Source organism: Malaclemys terrapin, chromosome 3 (genome assembly GCF_027887155.1).
Source record: "Malaclemys terrapin pileata isolate rMalTer1 chromosome 3, rMalTer1.hap1, whole genome shotgun sequence".
In the NCBI taxonomy this organism is placed as follows: domain Eukaryota; kingdom Metazoa; phylum Chordata; order Testudines; family Emydidae; genus Malaclemys; species Malaclemys terrapin.
Window position 1 is genome coordinate 141,936,790 of NC_071507.1, and position 19,791 is coordinate 141,956,580.

Below are 19,791 nucleotides of genomic sequence, written 5' to 3' on the forward strand. Positions count from 1 at the left end.
AACCAATACAGATCTGTCTTCCTGAGTCTGCATACAGATCACTCTAGGGCAGTGGTTTCCAAACTGGGGTTCGTGAACCCCTGGGGGTTCACAAAATGTTACAGGGGGTTCTCGGAAAAAAATTCCCTAATGGCAGACAGAGCTGTCCCTAGGGACCGCGGGCAGCATGAGGACAGCAGCCCGGAGCCCCTGGACTTCTGAGAGCTAAGCAGATCAAAGCAAGCCTATCTATCACATTGAGGAGATTTAAACTTCAAGACTTCTTATAAGAAATGGAAAGGGAGGTGGATTTTTTAAAATTAAATAGACAGTATTGTTTTAAAATTATTATGAAGAACAAGTTTAAGCTTTGTTGTAATGTGCATTGTTTGCCTAGACTGCTCAAGACCTGAATGCTTGTGTAGGAGGAACTCTGAGTTGGCTTCTTAAATACCTTCAAGCTGTTTCACATCTGATGCTCCTTGATGAAACATAGGAGCCTTGTCTTATAACAGGCTTATTCAAAGTGATACAAGCTACGAAAGTGAGATCTTGGAAGAGTATTGCTGTTTTCATAATGTAATAAAAATACTGTAATGATAAATAACTATAATAATAAATAGTGTGTAAATAAGCATGTCATAAAAACAAATGTCCAAGATCACTGCTTTTATAATTTATATTCAGGTAAAGGAGAAAATCCCTGGAAATATTAATTTTTAGGAGGGGGTTTGCGACACTTGACATTTTAGTGAAAGGGGTTCACCGGTTGTTAAAGTTTGGGAACCACTGCTCTAGGGCCTCTGCTGCTGGTCATAGCTTTACCAAACTGCTTGAGAAGTTTGCTTAGTGTAAGTGACAAGGGACTAGTCACTTTCACTACTAATATTCAGACCGTGCAGGCAGCAGTGAGAGGACAAAATCTTGTCGGTATAACTTTCCTGGTCTTGTGAAGTATATGACCAGCAACAGATGCATACACTGTAGCTGGAAGTAGATCCAACTAGAGGATAAAATAAGCATATTTATATGGATGAAAACATCTACAGTTTCATTTCCTAAAAAGAGCATAAGTCAGCCTCTAATAGTCAAAGATTAGAAAAATCTTCCCTGTAGCCTGGTTGTTCCATAAGTTTTCTTACACCTTCTTCTAAATAACCTGGCACTGGCTACTGCCAGACACACGATATTGGACTAGAAGGACCACTGGCCTGATGTGGTATGGCAATTCCTATGTTCCTAAAAGGAGAAGCTGGAGAAGTAGAAACGGCTTTCCTATCCAACAACCCACAGGCTCAGAGAGAGGTTTAAATTTGAAGCCCCTCAAGTAACTATTAGCCAGAGACAGACAAGAAAGATGGAGCCCATGAGCCATAGGCAGAGGCAGCAACTTGGTAGGTACCCCAGTACACCCACCTCTTTTCAGAAACTGTGGTTACAGTTGGACTTCCACATGTAACAGCCTGTTGAGACTAGGCCTCTGGCTATTAGATTTAGTTCTTAGAAAGCAAACACCTAATCTGTTTTTCAAGTCCATTACTAAATATTGATTTCAGTATCTTTGTTACAGGTGATTATTCAGAAGCCAAAGAAATACAGCATGTCTTTTAGACACTGAGTTGCAATTAAGAAAATCACTTTACATGCAATTTGAACAAATGTTGATACGGAATCAATGAGAGTAAAACTGAATCCCATTACACCAGCTGTACAGCGATAGTATAAAGTAAATGCACTTTTCTGGGAACTATGCAGAATAATAAGGTACAGCTTAATATCCCACGTATGTTTTTCTAAGAATGATTAAAACATGTAAAGTCTATGCAACAATGAAAATTGAATACACAAAAATGTTTACTTTACATGTATAATGAAAACTGTATGAAACTACAACAAAACTGAATTTACACTTTGTTTCACTCTTACAGGATAATTAAACAACACTGGAATAAAGCTATCCTATTTTTACCGGGAACAAGCAAACGTATTCTTAAGTCTTATGATACCTGAACCGTGTATACCAGAATGGAATTTTGAAATTAGCTAAGGGATTAGCTAATCAACTTCTACTGAAGTTAACACAACTTGAGTGGCTAAATCCCTTATTCGGCTTGGAACCTCAGAATCTACTGATTAACTAATGCACATTTTATAACTACATTTTACTCTAAGAAGCGTAAAGGTACATTTATTTCTTAAGTGGTGTTCTAACACCTACAATTTCTTAAGCTTGTTATAGTCCATCACAATTAGTGCTACCCGCCTCATAAAGACTGACATTATCTATGCATCTGTTCAACTCTGCCTGGTTGTTCAAATTCAACTGTTGCTATCTAACAAAACAGAACAAAAGTTTTCATGTTATAGTTTTTAATCTTGACATTCTCTTGCATTTTCCATGTGTACTAAATTGTACTGTGATAACCAATACATTTCTTCAGCATTGCTTTTCAGACTTTGCATAGAATTAAGGTTGCAAGTTTTGAATATGCAGTCAAATTTTCTAATTTTTTGCATATACAAATAGCCAACTATCTTTAAAAATCAAGGTAGAAGTTGTCTTTGAAGTATCACTAAAAATATGGATTCCATGGGAAGACTTCCAGTGATGTAGACTTTCTACAACAGCATTAACAACCACTGCCACCCAATGCATATAGCCAAACTTACGATTTGAACCATAACCATTACTATGAAGTAACTCCATAATAGAGAGCACTACACATTTAGGCATCAGCAAGATTGTGGGCACTACATGTTTAGGGTTCCACAGTAGATAAAGAGATGGGAAATGTATTGCTTAGCTGCTGAAAAGTTATGTTACAGATTTTAAAAAAAAAATCTATTTGTTTCTTTGGCACTTGCAAAGACTTCAGTATCTTCGAATTTAGTTGTTTAAAGTAACATTGAATCATAGTGCTTTTCACCCACTGGCATTATGAATCTGATCCATGCCCTCTGTAGGGCCATCACAACTGATGCAACTTTTAGTAGTAGGAGCAGTTAACTTTAAAATATATCTCTTTATATCTTCCAGTGATACCTGATATTAAGATGTTAAAAAGAGTAGGGAAAAAAAGCAAAGAAAACGTGTGGAAGTTTTGCAGGGCAGAGGAGACCTAGTTTAGGACTTTACACACACTATGGTGGATGGGGCTGTGTATGTAAAAAGCTCTTCCTGGAACTGGAAGTTGTTTATCCTGGAAGAATTCTGCAGACAAGTATTTTTTGTAAGTTTCTGGTGTCTAACAGTCTAGAAACATTTTATTGTTTGGCTGAACAAACGTTTTTTTTACTCCTTAGTTGAGAAGGGACAGAAGAAAAGTGAACTATTCAGTATGATTTACGTTATCTTACAGGAGATAGAGGACTATTATAACTGTAGAATTATGCCACGGGAAATGCTTTTCCTGCACCAATTAGATAGCGACGGTGATACTGACAACGGGGCTCCGACAGTCCCCCAGCCCATCACTGCAAACTGATTCCGTTGGGCGTGAGGAAGGAGGGGAGCAGCGCAGCCTCACAGGCGGCCGAGCGCACCCTTCTCCCCCGGGCGGGGCAGACCCAGCGGCGGCGGACAATAACGGAAGCCCCTGGGCGGTGCCGGACTCTCCGCACGGCCGCCCCGCACTCCAGAGCGCGCGCGGAGTGTAAACAGGGCCCTGAACGGAATCTCAGCTCCTCCCCCAGGCTCGCGAGCCCTGCCCGCGGGAGGGGGCCCCTCACCGCCCTACTCCCAGGGCCGCTAGCGCCGCCGCCAGGAACAAAGGCCCTTCAGAGCCGAGGCGACACCAGCCCGCAAAGCACAACAAAGGGGCCCAGAGACCGCGAGACGCGGGCGAGGGGAGGGATTACGGGCCGGGAGCAGCTCCCCGCGCGGGGGGCGGGCCGCCTAATCCGAGCCTACAATGAGCGGCAGCCTCCCCGCTGCACCATGGCCCCGGCCCGCGCCAGCCGGGGCCAACCAACTCCGAGCGGGACTAACCGCCGCCGAGCTGCTGCTTCCTCCCGCGCGCGGCGGGGGCGGCGCTGCTCCCGCCCCCCGCTCACTCTCTCTCACACACACACACACACACGAAGGGGGGGAGAGGGGGGGAGAGGGCGGGAGGCGGCCTGACCTGGCACAGCTGCTGACAGTACTCGGTGGCCGCCTCCACGGCCGGCTCCGCGCTCTCCCGGAGCCCGCTCTCCAGCTCCAGCAGCCGCTCCCGCAGGCGCTGCAGCTCCAGAAGGCCGCCGCCGAGGTTACCGCTCTCCTGCTCGGCCTCCTCATCCGCCATCTTCGCACCCCGCTCCGTCGCGTACGCAACCCCCCTCCCTCGCCCCCGTCCTTCGCCGCTCAGGTCACGTGATTACACAATGCCACGTTCCGGGGAGGGGTCACGTGCGGAGGAGAGGCGGGAGCGCGCGCTCCCTCGCCCACTGCCGAAGGCTTTGGTTGGGAGGCGTGGCCATTGTGTCACATGACGCGATGGCGCGCGCCCATGGGACAGGAGCTGCGTCGCCACCACGTGATCCTTCTCCGATGGCCTTTTGGCGGCAAATAGAGAAGACGAAGCTCAGTTCTGTCTGGTTGCCTTTGCCGTGCCCTGGGTCACGTGACGTGCTGGTAGGTAGGCGGGGTAGGAGCCTGGCGCTGATTTAGGCTGCTGTGGAGCCTCCCTCCCGTTTCAGAGCAGCTTGGCCTAGAGGCCGGGGGTCAGAGGGGCCAGGAAACCTCAGTGCCTTTCCTGGCACTACTGCCATGTGAGAGGAATAAAACTAATGAAGCTGGGCTCCCTGGCTCTGAACAGCTGCCTCCCCCCAGTCTCCACAGCGAAGGGCAGGAAAGGGAGGCCGATAAGATTTCTTTGCAGCCTGTCAAGACAGCCCCCCTCTGTCTATTCTTCCATTGTTCTAGGGTGCTCAATAACCGATTTCTTTGCAGTCTTCCTGAACAGGCTTCATCATGGTCTTTATTCTATTCTGCTACTTATGCCATCTTCACCAATGTGGTCAGGGCTGGCTCCAGGCACCAGCCTGGCAAGCAGGTGCTTGGGGCGGCCGCTCTGGAGAGTGGCGGCACGTCCAGCTATTCAGCAGCAATTCGGCAGATGGTCCCTCACTCCCGCTCGGAGTGAAGGACCTCCCGCTGAATTGCCGCCGCAGATCGTGATCGCGGCTGTTTTTTGGGGGGGGGGGGGGGGCTGCTTGGGGCGGCCAAAACCCTGGAGCCGGCCCTGAGTGTGGTAACTGGGCACCCTCCGAACTGCGCTGGGTGACATGACTAACTTTTGTTATGTGTGACTCTCTATTCTGTCCACAGGGGAGAATTTTGTGGGTTTATTTTAAATATTTTGTATTTATCTAGTTTATCACTGCTGTGCTATATGTGTTTTATTATTGAAGGCGAAAAACACACGTCTTACTTAGAACAGCCCTGTGAGTTGGTTGTTGTATCCTGTGGAAGTTCATTCCACAGCCTTGAGTCAGCTCCCAAAAAAGTACCATCTCCTGCATCAATGAGCATTACCATTATGGTGATCAGCTCCAGTGTGCCTTAGAAGTGGAGTTGTTGACCACAGTTCTCATCTCAAGAGATCTTTTAGGTATCCTGGCTCCAGCCCATTAAGTACCTTGAAGATAAGGACTGAGACCTTGAATTTGACTTGATATCCTATGGGAAGCCAGTATAAAGAGGCAAGGGCAGGGTTAATTTTCTCCTAGTAATCCAAGCTGCGTAGGAGATGTGCTGCTGTGTTGGAGTTTCCTAAGAGCTGATGCTTTGTGTCTGTGGATGTTGCATTGGTGTAGTTCATCCAGGAGGTGATGAAGGTGTGTATTCTGAAGTCTGGTCACCATCTGTCAGGAAGTGATGAAATCTACTATCCAACCAGAGTGGTAGGGATGGTGTTACTCACAGGTGCTGCTATTTGTCAGCAAGGAATTCAGGAACACACCTAAACTGTGGATTGATTTAACCAATTATGGGTATGTATTTTCAACCCAAGGAGACTGCTCTGTATCTACAAGCCCTGCAAAGTGTTTCCCTATGCTCACCAAGCTGTTGTTCACTCATGGGCTGATCTTGGCCAAGCACTGTGCCAGTTTGGCGACAGTTCTGTTATCATGTGCAATGAAGGAAAAATAGAGCTACAGTATGTGTCCTTTGCCCATTGTTGGCATTTGAGTCTGTGTTGTCTTACCAATTCTCCTTAGTGGCTACAGGTACATATTGATTAGGATCAGAAAGAAAATTGATCCTTGTGGGACTGCACAAATGATGGGTTTGGAGGTGGAGACTTTCACAGTGGCAGCACTGAAAAGGCAAGATTGTAGAGGTAGACCTGAGAGCCTAGAAAATTCCATGAAAGCCTCAGTCCCTGGCCAAACTTTTCATGTTAGATGGGTATGTCTCCAGCTTCACAGAACAGGCAAACATCCTGTCCACCACTCTAGGGCCCAATTCCTTTTAAGTCTTCCATTTCTCTATTTATTTTATTTCTAAATGAAAAACCCACTTCTCACTATCTTCTACCATATTCAGGGGCACACCTCTCCAGTTCCATCTTTGCACATCTCAGCCTCAACGCAGTACCAGAAAAATCAAACAATTGTGCAACTCCCTGAGAATAGGCACACTGATACATCTTTGCAACCGAAAGTGACTACCCACCACCCACAACTTCAATATTAACAGAAAGAAGCAAACACTAGAAACATCTGCCTACACAGTGTGACATTTGGTATTTCTACTAAGTTATTCATGCATCAGTATTAGTCCAAATATTTTCCCCTGGAGTGCTTCACTGGATAATACTCTGCAATTATTTATTTTGCTATTTATAATTATTTTCACTTAGGGGTGGAACCACGTTAGTCAATTTCAGATTCTTAGCCCATCCTTGTTCTGTGTTGCTGTCTTGTTTCCTCCTTTCCCAGGGGTTTTCTGAGTTGAGCCCAGGCCAGGGAGCAAGGAGAAACTGGAAAATCTATTGTCTTGCTTTTACAAAACAACATGTTAGTTCTCAGAGACTTTAGAGTTGAGTTTGTTTTGTTCTCATTTAGATCAGGCTGAGGGAAGCCTGTCCTGAGATTGTTTTATTTCTATTTGTGCAAGGCTGCAGAAAGCTGGAACATCGCTCCTTTAAGCCTGGTTCCAAAAGACAGTGATCCCAACCCTTAGGGTTAGGCAGTGGTCCTGTTACACTATCGTAAACTACATACTCACTAGTCACTGTTTCCCACCAGTTACAGAATTCTTTGTCCTGCTCGCCTAATTCATTTCTCTGTCTGTCTCATGCAAACACACATACATGCTACATCCACCAATTTTTAAATTTTCTATGGACTGGAACTGAGTGATGATCATATTTCTGTCAGATATGTTCTGTTCTTATGTGAAAACTATTGATTTTGTCAAGTGTAATTTGAATCGAAGGGCACTTTATTTTACAGAATGCTCTACCTTTATATTAGAGCATTATATATTACATGCCAGAAACAGAAAACAACATATAATTGTCTAAGTACTGAATAGTAAAAGATACAGAAGAAAAAAATTGCAGACAAAGTAGAACTAATTTTCTTTGTATTTTAAATGTTCTGTTCAGACTGTGGCTTTCAGTTAATATTTCTGTTTCTCCCACCTTGTACACACAAATCCATTTAATCTGTTTTGAAAGAAAAAGGTGATATTCCCAGCCAGATTTTTTTTTTTTTTTTTTTTACATCCACAGTGAACTTAGAAAGAGGAGCAATTCCCCATCTCCTGTTCTGTTATTTCAGTCTCACTGGCTTTTAGACCCTAATCCTTCATTTATGCACATGGTTAACTTTGCACACATGAGTAGCTGAGTTCAATGGAACTATTAACATGGGTAAAGTTAAGTTTGAGTTTAAGTGTCTGAAGGATTGGCCTTAGTTTCTATATTGTCTGCACCCATATGTAGCTTTTCCTCGGTGCTCCATTCTGCCTCATGTGCATATGGTAACATTCAACATATCAAATTCCTGAAAAGCTGGATGTTACATATCAGTCAACAAGCATGATTCTGATAAATTTCATATTGTTGCTACATCACCGAGTGGAAGAAAGCAACAAGGAAGAAAACTTGTGGGGGGAAGAAATAAATTTTCTTGTCAAGCATGAGCAACATATTGCTCAGAAGCACAGGACTCGCTATTGAATTGTGAGTTGTGGCAACCCTGTTAGGCATGAGCAATGTAATAAAACTAAAATTAACTCTAGTTGTTTTTTTTTTTTGTTTTTGGTTTTTGTCTCATCCTACCTTCCATTTATCTGGATCATTAAAAGTTGCAGTATTATTTTCTCAGCAGTTTTGGGATTTTTGAGGTTGGCCTGTGTCATAATTGGGACAACTAAAAAGAAAAGAAGACCAAAGAAGTAGATTGCAGATTGTAATATATACAAATCTGCAGCTCTGACAGCATGAATTCTAGAGAATAAACTTGCCAAACCATTGATAACTGTTCATGGAAAATTGAGGTATCAGTGTACTAGGTTTAAAAAAAAAAAAAGAAAGTACTCATCTTAAAAAAAAAAAATGAAAAAAGAATGATCCTGACCCTCTGAATGCAACATTTGAATGAATGCAGCATTACGCTATAGGGTTCATTTGAATGAATGCAACATTACGCTATAGGGTTAGATCCTAAATTGGTTTAAATCAGTGTAGGTTTGTTAACTTCAATTAAGCTATGCCAGTTTATGCCAACTGAGAATCTGGCTCATAATATTTTGTCACAATGTAATATCTTTCTCTGATTGCATGGGTATATCTTGTAGGCAACAGCAGCTCTGAAAATGAGTAGATATTCAAGAACCAACTTTCCTTGTGATATGCACATTTTCTAAAAAGAATTGCTTCACAACCAACAATAAACATTTTCCAAGATTTAATTGCTTATACTGACCCTACAATTTGTAGGATTTCTTTAATAGCACTGTCATGTGACTCCCAACAATATTGCAATATGCCATAATAAATGTGAGGATTATTATCAGACAAAATAGATGGGAGATTATTGCTAGAAAGCAGTAATACAGAGGATCCGGTGAGGACAGTTGACAGTAATGAGATATGAGCTCAAAGTGAAAAAATGTGAATGCAGTACAGGAATATGTTGTATAAGTAGTGTATATATATTAAAATATCCTATTTATTTAGAGCTTTTTATTAATTTATTATTTATTTGTATTATGGTATCATCTCGTTATCCTAATTCAGATCAAGGTCCCAACATTTTTGTCCCTATCCAAAATCTTTTTCTATATTTAAGTCTATGAAACTATCCCTTAAAAAAAAGAAAAAGAGGTGTACGTAGTGAGATCATGCCCTCAGATCCTCATGTTGTCTCCTCCATGTGCAAATCACCTCTACTGTGCAGAAGAGGGGATCTGTTCCCTCTCTACACATTTTGGACATGAAGAATTTTTATCTGGTCCAGGGATCTGTGCAGGAGGAGGGTGCTGGGCCTGCGAAAAGAGGAATGTTGGGGCAGGATTTAGGCTGGGGTGGTTACATGTTATTCCCTCTCCAAGGAATGGGGAGATGGGAGTACAGTGGAAAGGTAATAAAGTTCTAATAACTCATCAACTTGGGGTCTGGGATATGTTTTAAATGTGGCTATCACATTTACCTTCCTAAAGTTAAGAACATAAGAATGGCCCTACTGTGTCAGACCAAAGGTCCATCTAGCCCAGTATCCTGTCTTCCGATAGCGGCCAGTGCCAGGTGTCCCAGAGAGAATGAACAGAACAGGTAATCATCAAGTGATCCATCCTCTGTCGCTCAATCCCAGTTTCTGTCAAACAGAGGCTAGGGTCACCATTCCTGCCCACCCTGACTAATAGCCATTGATGGACCTATCCTCCATGAATTTATCTAGTTCTTTTTTGAACCCTGTTATGGTCTTGGCCTTCACAGCATCCTCTAGCAAGGAGTTCCACAGGTTGACTATGCGTTGTGTGAATAAATACTTCCTTTTATTTGTTTTAAACCTGCTGCCTATTAATTTCATTTGGTGACTACTACTTCTCATAATTCAAGAACTAGGGAACAACACTTCCTTATCTACTTTCTCTACACCAGTCATGATTTTATAGACCTCAATAATATCTCCCCTTAGTCGTCTCTTTTCCAAGCTGAAAAGTCCCAGTCTTATCAATCTCTTCGCATACAGAAGCAGTTCCTTATGCCTAATAATTTTTGTTGCTGTTTTCTGAACCTTTTCCAATTCCAATATATCTTTTTTGAGATGGGGCCACCACATCTGCACACAGTATTCAAGATGTGGGCATACCATGAATTTATATAGAGGCAACATGATATTTTCTGTCCTATTATCTATCCCTTTCTTAATTATTCCCAGTATTCTGTTAGCTTTTTTGACTGCTGCTGCACATTGAGTGGATGTTTTCAGAGAACTATCCACAATGACTCCAAGATCTCTTTCTTGAGTGATAACAGCTAATTTAGACCCCATCGTTTTATATGTATAGTTGATACAAAACTGCATCATTCCATCTATCTTGGGCAGCTGGACAATGGGGCTTCTCCACCTGCCTTGAGATTCCTCTACCACCCCAAGGTCCAACATTGCCTGTAGCTCCTGATGTATAGTGTCTCACATCTTCCTGGGCAGGAAACAGAGGTTTTTCTGGACCTTCTGTCTGGGCTGGGTGATATGGTGACAAATTAGCCACGTTCATCCAGGTCATGTGAGAACACAGAAGGGAAAGATTGGACTACCTGCAACATCTGAGCCCATTGGGACTGCCGGAGTCCTTCCCCCCAGGGAAACTGTGTCTGAGTTGTGAGAGCACAGGCATCAGTCTTTGTGTGGCGGCTTTGTGTGGCTTCCATTGTTTCAGCTATCATTAAGTAAAGGGGCATTTAACTGTTTCCCAATTCATCTGGAATGGAAGGTGACTAGCACACTGTGAGCAGGGGTGAGCCTACCTGCCCAGAGGTTGCAGTCTGTGGCAGCAGCCCTGTCTAGCAGTTATAAGGTAGGGGAACCTGGGCCCTCCCACTCCACTGGGTTCTGACCCGGGGTCCTCACTATAATGCAGGAGAATGCTACTTGTGGTCTGGTTAATGCTCTCCCTGGGCCTCTTCCTGCCAGTCTGCCCCTCCCCTTGGGGCATGTTGTGCTTGGCAGTTGTCCCTGGTGACCTGGTCCCTGGGTCTCAGCAGGGTAGGGAGACTTGGCTCTGTATAGCAGACCTTGCCCTGGGAATGCCCTTATGGCATAGTATCTTTGCAGCAGCAAGCGCAGGTCTGTCTCTCTTTGCCTGCCACCCTGCTGTGCTGAAGAGACTCCCTTTTAAATCCAACTGGGGCATGCCCAGCAGGCCTGTCAGGGTGGGGCTGCCCAGGCAGAGAGTTGTTCTTGTACTCTTAACTCTCCAGTGTGGGGTTTATCCATCCCATCTCTCCCCCATCCTTTAAGTCTGGGGCTGCTGTGTCCATGTCCAAGCCTGGCAGTCCTCCATCCCAGGAAAATAAGTCTGTGTTCTGGTGTTTGTTCCCTGGCCTGTGGTCTACCTAGAAGCATAAGGCGTTAAGGCCAAATACCACCTCATAATCCAGGCGTTAGTGTCCTTCCTAGAATTGAGCCAGCAGAGGGTGTGTGATCCTTTATAAAGAGAACCATGTTTCCCTGTAGGTATTACCGTAAAGCTTCTATGGCTCATTTCACCATCAAGGCCTCTTTTTCTTTAGTAAAGTATGCCTTCTCCTGGAGAAATAGATTTTGGCTGATGTTTAGATGAATCAGATGTTCTTCCTCTTCAAAGTCCTGGAACAGTACTGCCCCAAGCCCTATGTCTGAAGCATTGGTGTGGAGTATGCACCATTATGTGATGTCCAGGTGGAAGAGGACTGAGTCACTGCTCAGGAGGTCTTTCAGGGTCCTGAAGTCTTGATTGCGGGCTTTGGACTAGGCAAACTTCTTGAGGCTAGAGTTCTTTACTAGGTCTGTGAGAAGTATGGTTATCATGGTGAAGCTGGGTATGAACCATCTATTGTAGTCGGCTAGACCCAGAAATCAACTAACTTGCCTCTTTGTCAATGGGATAAGGTAGTCCATCAAGTTCTGGACCTTCCTGATTAAAAGCCTAAGTTTGCCCCTTTCAATGGTGTATCTCAGATATGACACCTCATGAAACTTCAACTGGCACTTGGCTGTGTTCACTGTGAGGCCAGCATCCTCAAGAGCCTTTAGGACCATCACTATATGCTCAAGGTGTTTCTCCCAATTACCATTGTAAATGACTATATCATCTATGTAGGCAATTGCATACTGACCATGTGGTTGCAGGACTGTGTCAATCAATCTTTGGAAGGTCGCTGTAGCCTCTTGAAGGCTGAAGGGCATAATCTTGAAATGGTACAGGCTGAAAGGTGTTGTAAAGGCTGTTTTCGCTGAAGACCCCCTTGTGATGGGTTGCCTCCCCCCCCCCGGGGTGCCACCTGATGTACTGGGGTACCAATGAGCCCGCCTGTTCCACCAGCCTGTCTCCCTTACACTGTCCTGCTGAGCCAGGCCCTCAAGCCTCCTCCAGCATACACACATATAGGGACACATCCAGCTGCAGAAAGACACAGATTGAAATCAGCACAGCATTGGAAGGCTTCAGCTATGGAATTACTCAGCACTCAAGTGCACACCTCCTCTGGGGTGCAAACCCAAAATTGTTTTGTCTTGTGCTGCACAGAGAACTGTACAGTGTAAACTCATTGAAATTCGCCCCCTCCCTCAATGTGGAGGAAGATATGCACAGCTTTTTGTCACCTTCCTCCCCCCCCCCCCCCCATTTATGAATTCCACAAACTGGTTTTAGAGAAAACAAAAACAAGTTTATTAACTACAAAAAGATAGATTTTAAGTGATTATAAGAAATAGCAACCAGATCAAAACACATTATCCAGAAAATAAACAAAAACAATATAATCTTAAAATACTAAAGAAACTAGTTGCAAGTAAAAAGAACAGGAGTACTTGTGGCACCTTAGAGACTAACAAATTTATTAGAGCATAAGCTTTCGTGGATTCCACTCTATATGCTTCCGAAGAAGTGGGCTGTAGTCCACAAAAGCTTATGCTCTAATACATTTGTTAGTCTCTAAGGTGCCACTAGTACTCCTGTTCTTTTTGCGGATACAGACTAACACGGCTGCTACTCTGAAACCTGTCATAGTTGCAAGTAGTAATTTCTCACCCTGTTGTTTTAGATAGATTGCAGAGGTTCTTGAAGACAAGCTGCTCTTGCTTGCAGCTTAAAAGTCCAGGCATTTCTTTCACAGACCAGATACCTTCCCAGCCTAGGATCAATTCTTCTCCTCCCCTTTGTCTTTGTTTCTTAGATGTTCACATCAGTCAGTCTGGGTGGGGATTCAGTGAAGAACCACCCTGATTATGTTACTCCCCTGCTTTAAATAGGTTTTACATATGGCGGGAGCCCTTTGTTTTCCAGTGTGATTCCCACCCCACCCCAGTGGAAAAATACTGGTATTCTATCATGGAGTCCAGTACCAGATGACTTGATCAGATGACCCTGCAGTGTCAAAGCAGCCATGAGTCAGAGGTTGTTTGTAGCATCCCAGGAAAGCTTCTCAGGAAGGTGGTAGATTAGCATCTTTAAAGACCTATTGTTCTCCCTAATGGTCCATTGACTTGTTCCCAGCTAGCCAGCCAGACTGATTGCATTTTATCTGGTGGGCGTTCCTCAGGTGCAAACACTTTTGTAGTACAGATGTGTAGCCAATATTCTTAACTTTAGATACAAAAATAACACATGCATACAAATAGGATAATCATATTCAGTAAATCACAACCTTTCCAATGATACCTCACATGACCTATCTTGCATAAAATACATTATGATTATGACACAATCATATAATATTATTATGAAAAATATGGGAAGCAGTGTCACACTCCTTATCAGAGGGATCTGCCAGTAGCCTTTGGTCAGATCTGAAGCTGGTGTAATTGTGGGGGTCCTGACCCAAAGGAGGATCATGGGGGATCACTGCTGCTGGTGGTGGTGCTGCCTTCAGAGCTGGGCAGCCAGGGATCAGCGGCTGTTGGATGGGCGCCCAACTCTAAAGGATTTAGATATGATATGATATTGCCACCCTCACTTCTGCATTGCTACTGGCGAGGGTGCATAAGTAAGTGTGGCCATACCATACTATGCCACTCTTACTTCTGCACTGCTGATGGCAGCAGCACTGCCTTTGGAGCTGGACTCCCAGCCAGCAGCCATATTGCTTCCTGGAGCTGTGGGAAGTTCCTGGAGGTGGGTCTGTCCCAGGCCCAGGCCCAGGGGCGGCCCCTGCAGGGGAAAAGGAAATCCTATCCCCGTCAGACCGGATTTCCAGCGCACACAAAAACAAGGGCTTCCCTTTTATCTACTTAGTGTCTTCCTTTTCTTTCCTTATCCCTAGTCTGTCTTCCTCTGTGTCCTACCTAATTCAAAGCCCTGCTCATATTCTTCCTCCAGGCTTCCTCTAAAGTCTTCTGCCCCACACCTGCTGCATACATTCATCTGCCTACATATTATCCCTCTTTGTCAATTCCTGTTATTCTTGCACCTCTTCCTACTCTCTGCATTGCCTTTGTCTCATCACTTTCCCATGCACTCTTGGCTAGTGTAGACCCCTGTCCTTAAATTAAATTCAGGGAGAGACTCCTCTACCTGCACAGAAACCCATGAAATTTAATGTAGCTGCACTTGTGTGCAAGGGTCTGCCCGTGCTGATCCAATTGGAGGATCAGGGTCTTAGCTGTTTATTGAAAAATGTACTGAAGGTGAATAAAACAGGGTTCAATCACTGGGTATTTTATGAGGTGCATATTGACTAAGATGTGCTACATTCATTACATTCTTTGCCACATTTCCTCCATATCTTGTAAGAGATGTAGTCAATGAAGCAGGAAATCCTTGCTTCAATTCCTTTTACATTTTGTAGGGTAAAAACTGTGTTCTTCTTTAGGTATGCAAGAAAGAGGGTCTCTTGTTTGGGCTTAGAGATAGGGCATTCCAGTGATTAAACATGTTTTGGCTTTTAACTGATGGCTGCCAAAATCCTGTTAAAATTAAGGTAAGCGCTTGTTGGTAGATACGTGCTCAGTAGAAAAAGCCCCTTATTTTTTGCATTACAACCTGCTTTCTGTGTTGCCAGCTCTCTGATATTTAGCTCTTCCCTAATCAGTTTGTCACACTGAGTGACACAGCTCTTGGTTGGCACTGAGCATAAAAAAACATTCCCCAAGATTGGATTTTATAGCTGCATGTTTATTTAAAGAAATATATATATGTGCCTTAATTTTTTAGCAAATTAATACTGCAAACTGGAAGTCCTTGGTGTAATACAAATACAAGTGCCAAGTACAGCAAAAAAAAAAAAAAAAAAAAGTGCCGTTTTCCAACCACAGGAGGAGGAGGAATGGATTTCAAATTCGGCAAATGTGAGTGCTCTGTAGTCCCTTGCCATTCTTTGACTGATGATGAGCTGCGTGTACTGCCTGTTACAGGAATATTGATTGGAATCAGATGATAAAATCATTGCACAGGGAAAAAAAAAACACTGCAAGTGAAAATGAGAAGATGGAAATGTAATAAAATTCTTGATTTAAAAATGATTTATTGGAATAAAATAAAAATGCTTCCTATAACAGAGTTGAGAGTTAGTCCTGGGAATAACAAAAATGTTGAGAGAATATAACTGTTGCTTAATAAAATTCATTATAAATTATACATATATCTCTGCCAGCCATCCCACACTTTACATCAACCTTCCGTATGCTACAATTTTTCCTCAGACAGCGCTTCAGCTTTACGTACAATTAATCCACTGGTATTATAGTAATGGAGATTCATGCTGGAAAGCATTAACTTCCTCCGTTAAATCCCCTTTGAAGCAAACATTTGAAAAATATTTCCTTTGTTCAGGACATGCAGTTTAGTAGCTCTCTTTTTATCCTGAGATAGCAATTCTTATGCATACTATTCCTGTATAAAAACCACATTAAATTACATAATAGTAAAAGATCTGAGACAAACTTTGCCTTACTTAGGCACAAATGACTAAGGAAAAATATATGACTAATCCTGCTCCGATTGAGGTAAATGGCCAAACAAACATTGACATTAAGAGGGGTAGGACTGGGTCCTAATTTGTACTCTACAATACTTAGGTATTAAAGAGAATGGGCCTGATTCTGCAGCTTGCTGAATGCCTACTTTAAAGTTCTGAGTTTTCTCAACTCCCACTGAACTATGTCCAGCAGAGCATATAAACATGTACTTAAATCCATTGCTGTTCAGCAAAGACATACGTGCTTGCTTAGGTGTCACTGGACTTAAGCATATGATTAAGTGCTTTGTAAACAGACAAGGACTGCAGAATCAAGGGTCCAATCAACGGGAGTCAAGGACTTTGAGTGCCTTACAGGAGTCACTGTCACGGCCTGACCAAGTAGACAAAGCTAGAGTCTTCAGTCACAAGACAGGAATCAGGAGTTGACTGGATCAGGATAACTGGAGATCAGAAACATGAGTCAGGAACCAGAGTCAGGATGGGTCAGCATACCAGGAGGTCAGAGCCCAGAGACAGACTGAAGGTCAGATCCACAAATCAGTACCAGGAGTCATGCTGCGTCAGGATGCCAGGAAATCAGAGGACACACAGTCCAGAACAGGGTGGAGCCCAGATGTTCTGATAGCGTTCTGTTCCTGCTGCAGGTGTAAATAGGGCCAGCAGGCCGATGAGTGGCTCCAGGACTTTGCCCATAGGACTGCAGGGCAAGAGCCTCAAACTGGGGTTGGACTTCATGAGTCCCAGATGAGCAAACAGCTAGATGGTGAGTTTGAATGTGGCTGCCAGATGGAGGGTTGGAGTGTGACCCAGGTTTGAGGCCCGTGGGTCATGACAGGATTAGAGCCTTTGTGCTTTTCTGTAGATTCCAGCACTCTTGTAGAGTGGTCCTAGACCCTAAATATTATATTTTATTATGCAAATTTCTTCTTAAAATACAGTATTACATTTTGGTGTAATTATTGTAAACGGTAAAAGAGCCAATTGTCATTAATGAATGAAAATACATAATTACAAGGAGGTATATATAGGTCTTATATTGATGTAACTACAATGTGTAATGACAGAATTATATAACTATGATATATACTGTTGGAGAAAGGTATCTGTAAAAAAAAAAAAAAATGTAATGCCAATGAATCATGGGTATTTGAATGGTTTTCCAAACAGCTGTAAATAATCAGACATAGGAAGTAGTGGCACCTGGGCCAGATCTTGGCTTCATCCCCTCAGCTGGAAGGAAGGAGTAAAGTTGTGGTGAGGGCTGGGTGTGGGTACTGTGGGCTGGACAGTGACTCCATGTGGAAGTGGTACATGGGGATCATACATGCTTAACCTCCGTTTTTTGTTAACTTTCTCAGTCCTCCAAGACTGCCATCAAAAAATCTCAGGACTTCTAATGCTGTAGCTGGAAGAGTGATACAAATGGCACAGAGGAGGATTCGAGAGATAGGGCCTATTTAGGCTGGCTGTCAAGAAGTGAGTTCCTCAGCTCTTGAGACCCACTGTTGTCTAAGGTCACTCAAAGTAGAGGAGTACTTTCCCCCCTAATTTAATATAAAAACCACTTATTGTCAGATGGCCAAGAGAGAGGTACAGGGGCGCAGAAAGTAGCCAAAATGAAAATCTCAGGCTTTCCATTTTCACACTGTAGGCAGGTATGGTGGGAGTCAAGTACTGGATGATGGATGGGAATGCTAAGGGACTGGTGATAGGTAAGGGATTTATCAAACTGAAAGGACTGAACAAAACAGGACAAAAAAATGGAAGTATCAAGTCATTACCCTGGCTACTTTGCTTGTTTCTCCTTCCCTAGCCCTTCATCTGTGTGTTGCTTTTTAGACCGTAAGCTCTTGGGGTGAGAGGTAGCGTCTTTCCTTGTTTGTACAATGCCCAGTATATTGTGTGTACTACTGCAATATTATGGAGGCACTGGTTGTGATTCTGTATATAAATATGTTAAAGGGACTGTATGGTGATATATAATTTAGGGTGTGTTCAGGGTGAATGCACTGTCACTGTTCTATGGAGAGGAAGAAGCCCCACCCTCTGAGAAAGTGAGAAGAGATGACCCTTCCCCTCAGAGGGAGGGAAAATGACAGTTGGAGAAAAGGGGGCTACTTTCCCCACAGAGATACAGTCTGTTTCTGAAGAAGAGCATAAGATAAGGGACTCTGATTCAGAGGAAGATCTGGAATGAGAAACTGTGTGGGTCCTGCTAGGGGAGGAACCTGAGGTTCAAGAGACAGATGCAGTAGTAGATGATACTTAGAAGAAGGGGAAGAAAAGTATACTATAGAGGATGATAATGTAGAGCAGGAGAAAGTTCTTTTTGTACCCCATAGGTCTTCCCGTGAAACAAAGGACAAATATCCCACCTATCTACAAAAAGATTGTTCTGTATTCAGATAGTTATACTGTATTAAGCTTAAGTATAAGAATATTATAAAATTTGTAATATGCCAGGGATGGTGTATTTAAAGGGGGGAAGGTATGTAAATATGGTAAAGGAATTTGACCCTGTATGATGATATATGATTTAGGATGTGTTCAGGGTGAAAGCACTGTCATTGTTCTATGGAGAGGAAGAAGCCCCAGCCTCTGAGAAAGTGAGAGGAGATGGCCCTTCCCCTCAGAGGGAGGGGAAGTGACAGTTGGAGAAGAGTGGGACAACTGAGGGACAGAGACAGGCAGTGCCTGATGGAGAGAAACAGAGTCTGTGAGTCAACAGAGAGAAACAGGGTGAGGAGAGAGAGCAGAAAGAGGGATGGAGGGGCAACTGAGAGTAAGTGGAAACACTGAGACTGAGCAGGACAGACATGCCAAAGAGGATCCCTTTCGTTTAAAGGTGGCTGGTCAAGTCAGTCCATGTTTGATGGTGTGTTCCTGAGCATCTGTTCCTGTTTGTTCCTGACCATCAGTTCTGGTTGTCTCCTATTATTGATTTGTGTGGTGCCGGAGATGTGGAACAGGAGTACCACTGGGTCTGGTCTAATATGAACCCTTGCAAGCAAAAATCACTGGAGTCTAGTCCATCTCTTCAGGAAGTCACGAGAGGCACTTGAGTCTCAAAGACTTGGGCATTAGACAGAACCCAGTGAGATATTTGAGGAAAGTGCAACCTTGAACTAGGAAAAAATAACACCATATAAGATAAAAGCCTGTGAGTACAGAGATAGACATAGATATATTTCTTTAGTTAGAGGGTTATATTTTGTTATATACACTTAGTAGTTAGTTATAGAGTGTGTGTGTATAATACATATATATTTGAACCATTAGAATTTTTTTATTATGTATATCCTTCATCAATGTAATGTTATAATAGGTAGGTAGAATCCAGTTGTAATTGTTCCAGTTTAAATAAAATCCCCATTATGTTATATATATTTTTGACAAACAGTTTTACTATCTTTGCTAACATTAAATAACCTTTTATCAAGGTGTAACACACTTCCCAGCTCTTACCTGCTGGGTAAATTATACCACTGTGATGGATCATTATTAAATCTTGGTCGGTGGTTTTGGGACACAGTGATCCTGTGTATTTCAAATTACAATATAATACCCTACTCAGGGAGGTCTGCTTAAAAGTAAGTAAGGTTGAGTTCTATTTTGCACTTAAAAGCAAGGATTTGACCTCTTTGTTTGGTATGCAAAATATGGTGTATCCTCCCAAAACTTACAGCACTTACTC

At 43.2% G+C, this 19,791-nt stretch overlaps 2 protein-coding genes across 2 annotated transcripts in view; one reads left to right on the forward strand and one right to left on the reverse strand.

The window, feature by feature from the left end:
* Window positions 1–4,262, reverse strand: part of ZNF292 (zinc finger protein 292) — a 61,547-nt gene extending 57,285 nt beyond the window's left edge. Inside the window, exon 1 of the mRNA XM_054021401.1 lies at window positions 4,101–4,262. Within this exon, the coding sequence (XP_053877376.1) occupies window positions 4,101–4,262 (162 nt within the window). The remainder of the gene's footprint in view (window positions 1–4,100) is intronic.
* Window positions 4,263–4,519: 257 nt separating this feature from the next.
* CGA (glycoprotein hormones, alpha polypeptide) overlaps window positions 4,520–19,791 on the forward strand; it is a 46,146-nt gene continuing 30,874 nt past the window's right edge. The window contains exon 1 of the mRNA XM_054021479.1: window positions 4,520–4,591. The gene's annotated coding sequence lies outside the window, so the exon portion shown is untranslated. The remainder of the gene's footprint in view (window positions 4,592–19,791) is intronic.